This window comes from Diabrotica virgifera, chromosome 1 (assembly GCF_917563875.1).
Source record: "Diabrotica virgifera virgifera chromosome 1, PGI_DIABVI_V3a".
NCBI lineage: Eukaryota > Metazoa > Arthropoda > Insecta > Coleoptera > Chrysomelidae > Diabrotica > Diabrotica virgifera.
The window spans coordinates 303,882,811-303,894,988 of NC_065443.1; the positions used below are offsets into that span (position 1 = coordinate 303,882,811).

Below are 12,178 nucleotides of genomic sequence, written 5' to 3' on the forward strand. Positions count from 1 at the left end.
CTGTGGAAGCCACGCGAAAGAACAATCGTTATATTTTCAACGAATTTAAAAAAAATCAATAAATAGTCATTTTTATCATTCCGAAAACATTTTACTAAAGTAGAGTGATTTTTGGCTTATAAACAATTTTAATAACTTTGTTAATATTAACTCTTGATTAAAACTGCTTTGGGATTTGAAAAGCTGGTATTTTTACACGAATTTTCAAAAAAAAAACTTTTCGCCTTTGTTAATTACGGTCAAAGTTAGCCACTTTTTTTATTTAATTCACAGCTACTTTGTTTATAACAATTAAGCAAACTTACTAGGCCATTTTAAAGCTCAAGGTATATAGTTTATGTGTAAAAGTTTGAGTAAACTTTGAACCTCCACAGTGTGGTTAATAAAGCTTTAAAAATTACGTCCTAACGAAATCGATTCGTGGTCGGTGGAGGGGAATTATTAAAATCCGTACACTCAAAAAACCAAATTGATTCTTCAAACATATGCTTTGATTAATATTTCCGGAGCTTGTTGATGGATTTTGATCATAACTTTTTCAATTTGTATGTTTTCGTAGTCTTGTAGAGTACGTTATATACACATATCCCCACCTAACATTAAAAACTGTTAGGGGGAACCCCCTTATCACTCAGGGATATGAAAAATAGATTACGACAGATTCTAAGATCTACCAAATATTTATAGATAATTTCATAAAAATCGGTCAAGCGGTCTCGGAGGAGTATGGCAGCTAACACTGTGACAGGAGAATTTTATAGATGTAAATATATAGATGGATATTAAAAAATGGGGGTTGGTGATAGAAGAGTGAAAATTAAGGGTTGTATGTATTTTTTAGTTCTACACCATATAAAATTAAGGTAGAAAATTTTGTCCAAAAAAATAAAAAAAAATGTCAGGGGGCAACTCCCCCTATAATTGATGGGTATGAAAAATAGATTAAAACCTATTCTCAGTCCTACAGGATATACGTGTAAAATGTCATAAAAATCGGTCTAGCCGTTTCGGAGGAGTATGGTAACTAACACTGTTACAGGAGAATTTTATGTATATAGAAGTAACTGTGAATTAAATAATAAAAGTGGCTAACTTTGACCGCATTTAACCTAGGCGAAAAGTATTTGTTTGAAAATTCGTGCAAAAATACCAGCTCTTGGAATCTCAAAGTAGATTTACTCTACGGTCAATATTAACAAATTTATTCAAATTGTTTTTAAGCCAAAAATGACTCTACTTTAGTGAAATGTTTTCGGAATGATAAAAATGACTTTTGATTGATTTTTTTAAATTCCTTGAAAATATGAGTGTTCTTCTTTAATGTAGTTTCCACAGAATTGCTGTATCATTATTATTTTCTGAACAATAACATTGCAAAAAAAGCTCTTTGGGATAAACAAATTGAATAAAATTTAAACTAATCGACGAATCGTATTGAAATTTTTTGTGCATGATATGTACTGGTTGTCTCAACTTACCATGCAATATCAAAGTCTTAAGTTCATTATCGCAAAAGTTTTAGCAAATTTTTTATTTTAGAAATGTTAGTCTTATTTTGCAATTAGCGAAACAACAAATGATCAGACCAAAATTCAAAAACTGCCATCTTGAACCTTTGCTCATCTACTAAAAGATTAATGCTCTAAATAAGATATTTCATTACCCTATTTTTACCTGTAGCGATTTAAACGAAAAAACTGCTATTTTTGACACTTATTTGTTAATAACTAAAATTCTCGTCCGAACTGTGACGGGCATTTTTGCATTCATAATGTATTAGCTATATAGTACCCAAAAAAACCATTTGCAACCTGGCTGCTCAAGTGTCCCGACAAAAAGCTTATTTCTCTGGACTATGTATGGTGATTGCTACAAAGGTTGATTGCAGCCATTATCTCGAGATTGTTGCAGTCTGATATATTACTTCTTCTTCTTGTAGTGCTTATTCGTTTCGGATGTTGGTGACCATCATGACAATCTGTACTTTGAACACTGCTGCTCTAAAAATATTTGTGGTTATTGTGTTGAACCACGTAAGTAGATTTTTCAGCCAGGAAATCATTCGCCTTCCTGGTCGTCCCTTTCCTTCTACTTTTCCTTGCAAGATTAGTTGCAGCAGTCCATATCTAGTATATTACATATAGTTCCACCATTGTATTAATAATATTCATTAGATCTTCTTCTTCTATTATTGATCCATGGGTTGTAATAATTCCATGGATATGTCATCTGGTCAGTATCTGCCATGTTTTGTGTTTTTGATGGCATAGATGACTTCTTTTTAGTTCTACATCAAAGAATTTATTTATTTAGAAGATTGTGCACTTCTAGGACTTTTATTTTATTTTATTTTTTTTTTAAGATGGACCTGACCACATAATACACAGTATTGCATACGGTTGAAATTGTACTGAAGTGGAGCTGTACGGTGTTGTATTTAAAAAAACTTGACTTGATATCAGAAAAATGATAAATCTGGCAACTTTAAAACATCTTCATAATTTAAAATCTGCATATTACAAAATAGGTGTATCCCTGTTTTTTTTTTGTATATTTTCGTATAATGTTATTACGTTATTAGTCAGAATTTGTTAAATAATTTAATGATTTATTATACATAATATTACTAAGCTAATTTATTCCTTTTTATTTATTTTGTAGGTAAAATGAAGATGATGTTTCCAACAATGGTCGCCTGTACAGTGGAATTAAAAAACATTCTAGAAAAAGAAGCTACTCACACCGATGGTGTAGATATCAAAGAAATAATCTCAAGATTTACAACCGACATTATAGGATCTGCAGCTTTTGGCATCGATTGTAATAGCCTCAAGAACCCCCAATCGGAGTTCAGGCAGTTTGGTATAAACATATTCAAAGGAAGTGGTCAAAAAGGTAAATTAAGATTGCTAGCGAGAACCACTTTCCCCACGTGGATACTTGATTTAATGAAACTGAAGATGCTTTCTCAAGAAATGGATGACTTCTTCATGGGTATGATAAGAAGTACCGTAGACTACCGAGAGAAGAACAATGTCTTCCGACGCGACTTCATGCATCTACTACTTCAACTCAAAAACAAAGGTAGAGTCACTGACGACGAAGACATTCGACCTGATGACCATAAAGACCCGAACGGTCATTACTTGTCGTTTAATGAAGTAGCTGCTCAGTGCTTTGTCTTCTTTATCGCTGGTTTTGAAACTTCGTCGACTGCCACTACTTTTACACTATTTGAGCTGGCACAGGACCAAGAAATTCAAGATAAGTTGAGAGATGAAATTAGGACTGTATTAAAGAAGCATAATAATGAGATTACATATGACGGGATTCTGGAGATGACGTACTTGGATCAAGTGCTCAATGGTAAGTTTTTGGGTATAGATGACGAAACAAGTTCAATTTTTTTTGTCATTTCTTTGCTCATTTGATGATATAAACAGGTATTTGGTGCTGCAGATGAACGACAATGAACGGCAAGTTTTGCCCCTAAGGTACTTACGTAAAACAGAGAAGATTGGAATGGAACCAGACCACTAGGAAACCCTTAAAGACAAAGGAGATCTCTGACAGCCAATGGTACAAATACGACTATAGCTTTAAGATCGGACAAGAATAGGCCCAAGGCTTAGTATAAGAAAAAAAACAGGAGTTGCTTCAGAAGTGCATTTATTTAAAATTTTAGGTTCACGCACTAATACTCGTGATTCAAAGGGAGTTTGATTCTTCTGTAATCGCCCATATTTGTCCAATAATATACAGGGTGTTTGATAAAGAATGGGCCATAGCTTAACCTTAGATTCCTGAGGTTAAAATAGGTCGATCTAAGCTAATTTGCCTTAGTACAAAAGTTGATAAAAATCGAAATACAGGGTGTCAAAGTTAAACTTTTATTTTATTTATTTTTGAATATTTCCTGACAGGCGTGGGACAACAACACGAAATTTCGTATGTGGTGCTGGTACTGTACACCCTACTTAATTATGTTAAACAAAAGTTCCTGGCTACTACCAGAGGCATACGACGGGGGAACGTGAATGGTAGACACTTCCCAAATTCTACGCCACTGGCGGAATTGCTATTTTAGTGCAATTTTTTTATGCTCCAATACTTTCTATGTAAATAACATACTCCTTATTCGTAACGATAAAGCCATTAGTTTTCGAGATATTTCAAGCTAAAAACGAACTAGCATAATACACTAATCAAAATAAGTGTGCCTTTTCATTTTTAACTTCAAATATCTCGAAAACTAATGACTTTATCGTTACTAATGAAGAGTATATTATTTGCATAGTATTGCTGTATTTTATACAGTACTTAATTTTCTGACCATCTCTATAATAATCTCAGTGTTTTTTAAATCTTCTCTAATCTTTATTCCCTTATTTCCCAATTATTATTATTCATCGAGAACCCTATATTTGTCGACTGCTGAACGTAGGCCTCCTGTTAAATTTTTCGTCTATTAAGATTAATATGTTATTATCATATACAACTTCCTTTCTTTTTAGAATCTCTTCGTCTTCATCCACCAGCTGCAAGCATAGGAAGAGTGTGTAACGAGGACTTTAAAATTCCGAATACAGATGTCATCATTGAAAAAGGAATTAGGGTAGTCATACCAACCTTAGCCATACACAGAGATCCAGATAACTACCCTAATCCAGATCTATTTGACCCAGAAAGGTTTAGTGAAAAAAATAAAGCTAATCGACATCCTATGGCTCATTTACCTTTTGGAGAAGGACCAAGAATGTGCATTGGTAAGTATGAAACTAACATATTATGTTTATATGGCATTAGTCACAGTTGATTGTAATGGCAATAACATTTTTACCTAAAAATATTCTTCTTCTTCTTCTTCTTCTCCTTCTTGACTGGCTTTACAACTCGGGGTGAGTCTTCGCCGCATCCACTATGGCCCTCCATCGTCTGCGATCTTGCGCTTCGATTTGCCATTGTTGTACCCCAATCCTAGATAGATCGGTTTCAACATCATCCTTCCATCTTTTTCTGGGACGGCCCACTGATCTTCTACCGTCTGGTCTCTCGAAGAACACTGTCTTTAGCACTCTGTCTTCCTCTGATCTTACTACATGACCTGCCCATCTTATCCGATTAGCTTTTATATGTCTGACGATGTTTTCAGTACCATATAGAGTCACCAATTCAGCATTGCGGCGCCTTCTCCACTCTCCTGTCAATTCATCTCTTTGAGGACCAAATATCATTCTGAGGACTTTCCTTTCAAATATCAGCAATTTATTTATTTCTCGCTGATGTAGAGTCCATGTTTCACTCCCATATGTAACAACTGGGCGAATAATTGACATGTACAGTCTTAATTTAGATTGTCTTTTCAGCAGCTTAGATCTTAATAATGATGATAGGGAGTATAATGCTCTATTTCCCGCAGCTATTCTTGCTGAGACCTCTTTTTCTATGTGACTGTCCTCTGTGATTACTGCTCCCAGATATTTAAACTCTTTTACTACTTCAAAGTTGTGGTCATTAATAGTTACGTTCTGCCTAACTCTTGGTCTTGGATTTTTGGTCACCAGCATATATTTCGTCTTCTCTTCATTTATTCGAAGGCCCAGGTTACCTGTTTCCTCCTCGAGCTGTGAAAACACCTCTCTTACGTCTCTTGTAGAATGAGCGACTGCATCTAGATCATCGGCAAAGGCCAACAATAGTTTTGATCCTCGATTTGCGAATCCCCCTGTTAGTTCAGACGATATTTTACTTATTGCGTATTCTAAAGCCAAATTGAATAGAAATGGTGATAAAGGGTCTCCTTGTCTAAGCCCTGATGTTATACTAAATGGCATCGATGTTCTGTTTCCTATCTTTACCTGTGCATATGAGTCTGCCACGCACATTTGAGTGAGCTGCACTAATTTTCTTGGTATTCCCATTTCTAGCATTGCTAGCCATAGTCTGCTTCTTTTTATCGAGTCATATGCTTGCTGGAAATCTACGAAGATTTGGTGTACATCTCGGTTGAATTCCCAGTTTTTTTCTAATATTTGTCGGATGGTAAATATTTGATCTATTGTTGACCTTCCACTTCGAAAGCCGCATTGGTAGTCGCCTAGAATATCTTCCGAATACGGAGTGAGTCTCTTTATTAAGATAATTGATAGAATCTTATACGCTGTACTAATAAGCGATATGCCTCTGTAGTTTCGGAATTGCTCTTTATTTCCCTTCTTATGTATGGGTATTATAACGCTTCTAGGCATTTTCTGCTGTTGCCATACTCTGAGAATAATGTCATACAATTTTTGATGTAAAAAGTTTCCTCCTTTTTTTATCAATTCTCCATTTATACAATCATTTCCTGGTGCTTTGTGATCTTTAAGAGATGCTATTGCATTCTTTACTTCTTGGAGTGTTGGTGGTGGTATTTCCACATCTGCAGAATGAAATGTAGTCTCTGATTCCTCCATCTCACTTTCAATATTTAGTAAATGCCGAAAGTATTCCTTCCATCGCTCTACGATTTCTGTTTCCATCATTATCAGTTCATCTGCTTCATTTCTCATAGCTTGTGTTACCCCAACATTTCCACCTTGTCTGACTGTCTTCACTTCCCTAAAGAATTTTCTTATTTGATTCCTGTCGCCACTTATTTCCATTACTCGTATTTGCTGTTCTATGTAGCTTCTCTTTTTAGTTCTGAGTAGTTGCCTTGTCTGTGCCCTCGTTCTGCGAAAATCTGCTTTGCTCTCATCTGTAGGGTTTTGTAGCATTTTCATTCTTTTGTGAGTTTTTGTTTCCAGCATTTCTTCGCATTGTTTGTCAAACCATTTCTGTTTTGGGCGAGTCCTCTTTTTCCCAATGGTTTCTTTCGCTGCCTGTTCTATCACTGATGCCACTCGCTGCCATGCATCTCCTAGGTCTACATTTTGGTCTTCCTCTCCCAGCAATTGAAATCTGTTGCTTATGGCTACTTGGTACTCCAGTTCTATATTTGGTGTTTAAAGAGCTTCTATGTCCCATCTTTCTCTCTAAAAACTAAAACTATTTTTCTCAATGGTAGGGGAGCCCAAGCGGGGATTTCTGCAGTTACTCGAGCGCGTCAGATTATCATATGGGGAGAAACCTGGTACCCTGTACATGTACCTCTACCATATATTGGCTCTTAACACAGGGGAGTTCGTCAAGGGGGGCCCGAAAAAAAAAATCTATCCTTAAAAAACTCGAAATTGTCAGATTAAGATAAGGTAAGTTAAGTACATGCAAAAGAGTGTATATTTCAAAAATCTGACGATTTAAGCCGGGCGTAAGGAAATGGGCGAGTCCCAAAGTTTCACAAGAAAAAAGCGAATATTTCGCGAAATGATTGACAGATCGAAAAACTAAACAATATGTGCTCAATATTTTTTAAAAATCTATCGAATGATACCAAACACGACTTCCCATGGAGAGGGGTGGGGGGTAAATTTAATATTTTAAATACGAATCCCACGATATTTCGCGAAATGAACATCAGATCGAAAAACTGTAAAATACACTTATTCAATATTTTTGAAAAATCTATCGAATGACACCAAACACGACCCCCCACGGAGGTGGAGTGGGGGGTTACTTTAAAATCTTAAATGGGAACCCTCATTTTTTATTGCAGATTTGGATTCCTTACGTAAAAATAAGTAACTTTTATTCAAAACATTTTTTCGAATTATGGATAGGTGGCGTTATAATCGGAAAAAACGATTGTTGGAAATGGAAAATTAAATTAAAAAATAGCAAGCGCCCACTAAAATGGAAAACTTTACTTAACTTTTTTTGTTTTTAGGACCTACTCTTCACAACCAAATAGGTCCCCAAAGCGCTCGAGTGACTGCACATTTAGCATACTTTGCTCCCCTACCACAACTAAAAATATTGGACGTTTCTATTTCTACTCCGACTATCCTTTTCAAAACAGATGTAAAGATAACAAAATGTATTGAAGAAATATACAGTGCGGTGGAATAAGTGTACCCCCCTTGTTTTATTTTTATGTTTTTTTATTTTTATATTTTATGTCCTACATGTTTATTTTAAGAATATAAGCAAAACGCTCGGACAGGTCGATTTTGAAAATAATCATAGTATATTATAGCATCAATGTTTCGAACTTTACGCGATCCCTCTTTTGATTTTTTTAAATGGGAAAGTACATCATGTGACGTCTCATTTAAAAGCTTTTGAAATACTGATTACAAAAATGTATAATACTTTAATCCTTTCGTTCGAAAGGCGTAGGCGCAAAATTTCGTTCGAATTATTTTTAAACGCATTTATTTTTTCGAATCCTGAGAAAACTAATAAATATTTTTGAAAAATTTAAACGCAGAATGAAAGATTACATTATTACCGAGACTGAAAGTAGCTTAGAATAAACAAAAAGTTTCTTTTGAATGAGATATTTGAAATTAAAAATCAGACTAAATTTTCTCTTTTTTTCACCCCTGTGGATTATTAAAATAATGATTATAGAAGTTCTCAGGGACGTTTGACCCTCGATAATATTGTTATATTTCATTCTGCGTTTAAATTTTTCAAAAATACTATTAGATTTCTTAGGATTAGAAAAAAACAAATGCGTTTAAAATAATTCAAAACAAATTTTGCGCCTACCACCTTAAAAAGGATTAAAGTATTATACATTTTTGTAATCAGCATGTCAGAAGCTTTTAAATGAGGTGTCACAGGATGTACTTTCCCATTAAAAAAAATCAAAGTTGTGCCTGTCATCTGAAGACTGATCGCGTAAAGTTCGAAACATTGATGCTATAATATACTATGATTAGTTTAAAAATCGACCTGTCCGAGCGTTTTGCTTATATTCTTAAAATAAACAAGTTAACAGGGGGGGGGGTAACACTTATTCCACCGCACTGTATATTATAACGACCAATATGTTGTTTTCGTTATGATTTCATTAGGGAACCGGCTCCCGTCTTCTTTACTACTCTATTTGGTGCCACTCGGCTTATGTGTTCCCATAGTGTCTTATCATCGATTTTTCTAAGGGTTTTCATTTCTGCTATTTCTAGCATTCTGTTTGCCCTCTCTGTGTCAGGTCGTGTTTCTGCCGCGTATGTCATTATTGGTCTGATGCCTGTGTTCTAAATATTGCCATTCATTTATTTCCCGATATTTTTATTTCTCCATATTGTTTCATTCATTCACCCTGTTGCTCTGTTTGCTCTATTCTCTTGATCTTCCACTTCTGTTTCGAGCATTCCATAGCTAGATAGTGTGATGCCCTAAATATTAATAGATTTGTTGTTATTTGATCTTTGTAGATTTGTTGTTATAACCATGCTTTTTTTTGAAATGCATCTTCAGTTTGATATATTAGTATTGCATCATCTGCATAGAATATAGAAGATTATTTTAAGTTGTTTTTCTCCCATTTGGTATTCTTTTTTAATTCTTAATTTTTTACTATTTCATCCATAACCAGCTTTAACAATATACGATTCAGCAGTTCCCCTGGCTGATTCCATTGCCAGTTTCAATTGGATCAGTTTTTCTTTTACTTTTACTTTTACTAGCTTTACTTTTATGGTGTTGTATTGTATTATACTAATAACAGTCAAGAAAACTGAAAATGTTTTATATACATTTTATTAATTTTAGGTTCAAGATTTGGACTAATGCAAACGAAAGTTGGACTTGTAGCTGTTTTAAAAGACTTTAAAATAACACTCAATAAGAAGACTATACTACCTATAACGTACTCTCCAAAATCTATAATCATTAGTATAAATGGAGGCTTATGGATAAATTTGGAGCCTATAAAATAAATAAAGTATTCAAAAAGTAAAGTGTTCATAGAGTTTAAAAATCCACGAGAAAAAAGTTTTCCTGTAGTTGGCTGTATACCATATATTACAAAAATGAATAAAATTCGTTATAAAAGGTATATCGCGCCTTCAGAAATATAATTAGACAAGGCGGAAACGGCGGGTTCATTGGGAAAAATATTCCCATGAGATATTTTTGCATAATCACATTCGTGAGACATCCCAGAATAAGGTTCAAGAAGTCGCCCACGAGAAAAGTGGGCCAATTTTTTTTAACAATTTTTTTTAATCAAATTGCAAAAATCAATATTTTGGGCCCGCACAATTTTTTTTTAGATTTTTTGGACCATTCTGGACAAAAAAGGTCTCTTATAATTTTTCTCTAAAGTTGATATTTTTCGAGTTGTAAGCAAGTTAAAATTTGAAAAACTCGAAAATGGCTATTTTTAAGACTTAATAACTCGGTCAAAAATTATTATTATGAAAGTCAGAAAGTGACTAAATCAAAGTTTGAAGTTGCCGTTACATGATCCTGAAGAAATCTGTGTCACTAATTTACTACTAAGCTGTTATTTTTAATTAATAACAATGAGTGGTTAGATACTATTGACGCTGCTGGAAATGTGAGTGCGAGTAAGATACACAATTGGACTGCTGGAATGGCTTCTCTCTCGCACTCAGCATTTACAGCCCCGCACACGTGCATGACGCTTATTATTATTACTTAAAAATAACAGCTTAGTAATAAAATAATGACAAACATTTCTTCATGATCTTGTAGGGGGGGCGTTAAACTTTGATTGAGTCATAATTGACGTTCATAATAATAACTTTTAACCGAGTTATTAAGCCTTGAAAATCGCCATTTTTCGTTTTTTTCAATTTTAAATTGCTTATAAGTCGAAAACGATCAACTTTAGAGAAAAATTATAAGAGACCTTTTTTGTCCACAATGGTCCAAAAAATTAAAGAAAAAATTGTTCGGGCCAAAAATATTGATTCTTGCAATTTGATTAAAAAAAAATTGTTAAAAAAAAATTGGCCCACTTTTCACGTGGGCGACTTCTTGAACCTTATTCTGGGATGTCTCACGAATGTGATTATGCAAAAAAATCTCATGGGAATATTTTTCCCTTCGAACCCGCCGTTTTCGCCTTGTCTAAATGGATCAACTCAAAATTTGTGTTAACTGTGATTTAAATGATAAGGGCACAAAATGAAATTCTCTACCGGTTAGCGCTGACAGAGAGAGAAAACGAATATTAATGGTTCAGTAACTATATTTGTGCCTCTCTTTTATTCTCCTCGCCCACCTCTCGTTTTTACTACTACAAGGTAGCAATCAGTAACATGTCTTTCTATGACGAAAATCCTGGTGAGTTTGTGCTTTAACATTTTGTATTACTCGTATATAGAACAGTTTTTAGTTGAGCCGTTATATTATGCAAAATATAATAAATGAATAGGTCTAATTCATAATAGATCGCTATTTTGCATAAACAGTGACAGGCCATTAATAATATAAGGGATCAAACTTAAAGAGTTCCTTATTTTTGTTATGTTTTTTTTGTATACTATATGGGACTAACTTAAAAGTATTTTTTTCCATTACGTGTAATTAAATGAATTTATTTATATTATTATTTTTTGTCATTGCTATTGATAGTTCAATTATCAAATAACAAATCTGCCAAATTTCACATTTATAACTTAAATGATAAGCATGTTATTTGAAAAAATAGCTGAAATGTTAGAAACCATAATCTTTAAACGCGATTTCCCAACAATCTACTTTTTTGAGTTGTGCTTCTATATTACTGAGGGTGCGATATATGTTAAAATCCCTAAAAAGGGCTATATCATAGAACTAGTTTTCACAGAACAAAAAACTTTGCATTATCTTATCAGGTTATACGCATTTTAGGTAAGCACTGATGATGGTCGGCCATCCGATCGAAAACTAGATCTGTGATGTAGCCCTTTTTAGGGATTTTAACAAATATACCTTTTATAAAGGATTTTTTTTCGTTTTTGTTTATAGAGTATTATTAAGTTTGAAAAATAATTAAATAAATCAAAATATAAAATTTGTGGGTCCTATATTGTTTTCACCCATTTTACAACATTAAATCTTGAATTATCCATGTCTGTCTGCCTGTCGAGTCAGAGATTATAACCCAAAGATGGTACTAACCCAAGAAGCCATTGGACGTAATATCACGACGTCTTAACGTTGGATTCAATGCCCCAACGTTAATACGCGACGTTGCGACGACGCACGGTCAGAAAACCGCTATTTGCACCTAAGTGGGGAATAGAAATACGGGTTGCCTCGACGTCCCCCTCTCGACTTCTCAGCTCGAGATATT

The 12,178-nt window shown here is 34.1% G+C and overlaps 1 protein-coding gene across 1 annotated transcript in view; it reads left to right on the forward strand.

The window, feature by feature from the left end:
- LOC126885720 (cytochrome P450 6a2-like) overlaps positions 1-11,898 on the forward strand; it is a 44,344-nt gene extending 32,446 nt beyond the window's left edge. Inside the window, exons 3-5 of the mRNA XM_050652488.1 lie at positions 2,662-3,366; positions 4,515-4,766; positions 9,643-11,898. Of these exons, the coding sequence (XP_050508445.1) occupies positions 2,662-3,366; positions 4,515-4,766; positions 9,643-9,809 (1,124 nt within the window). The 3' untranslated portion in view covers positions 9,810-11,898. The remainder of the gene's footprint in view (positions 1-2,661; positions 3,367-4,514; positions 4,767-9,642) is intronic.
- Positions 11,899-12,178: the final 280 nt, after the last annotated feature.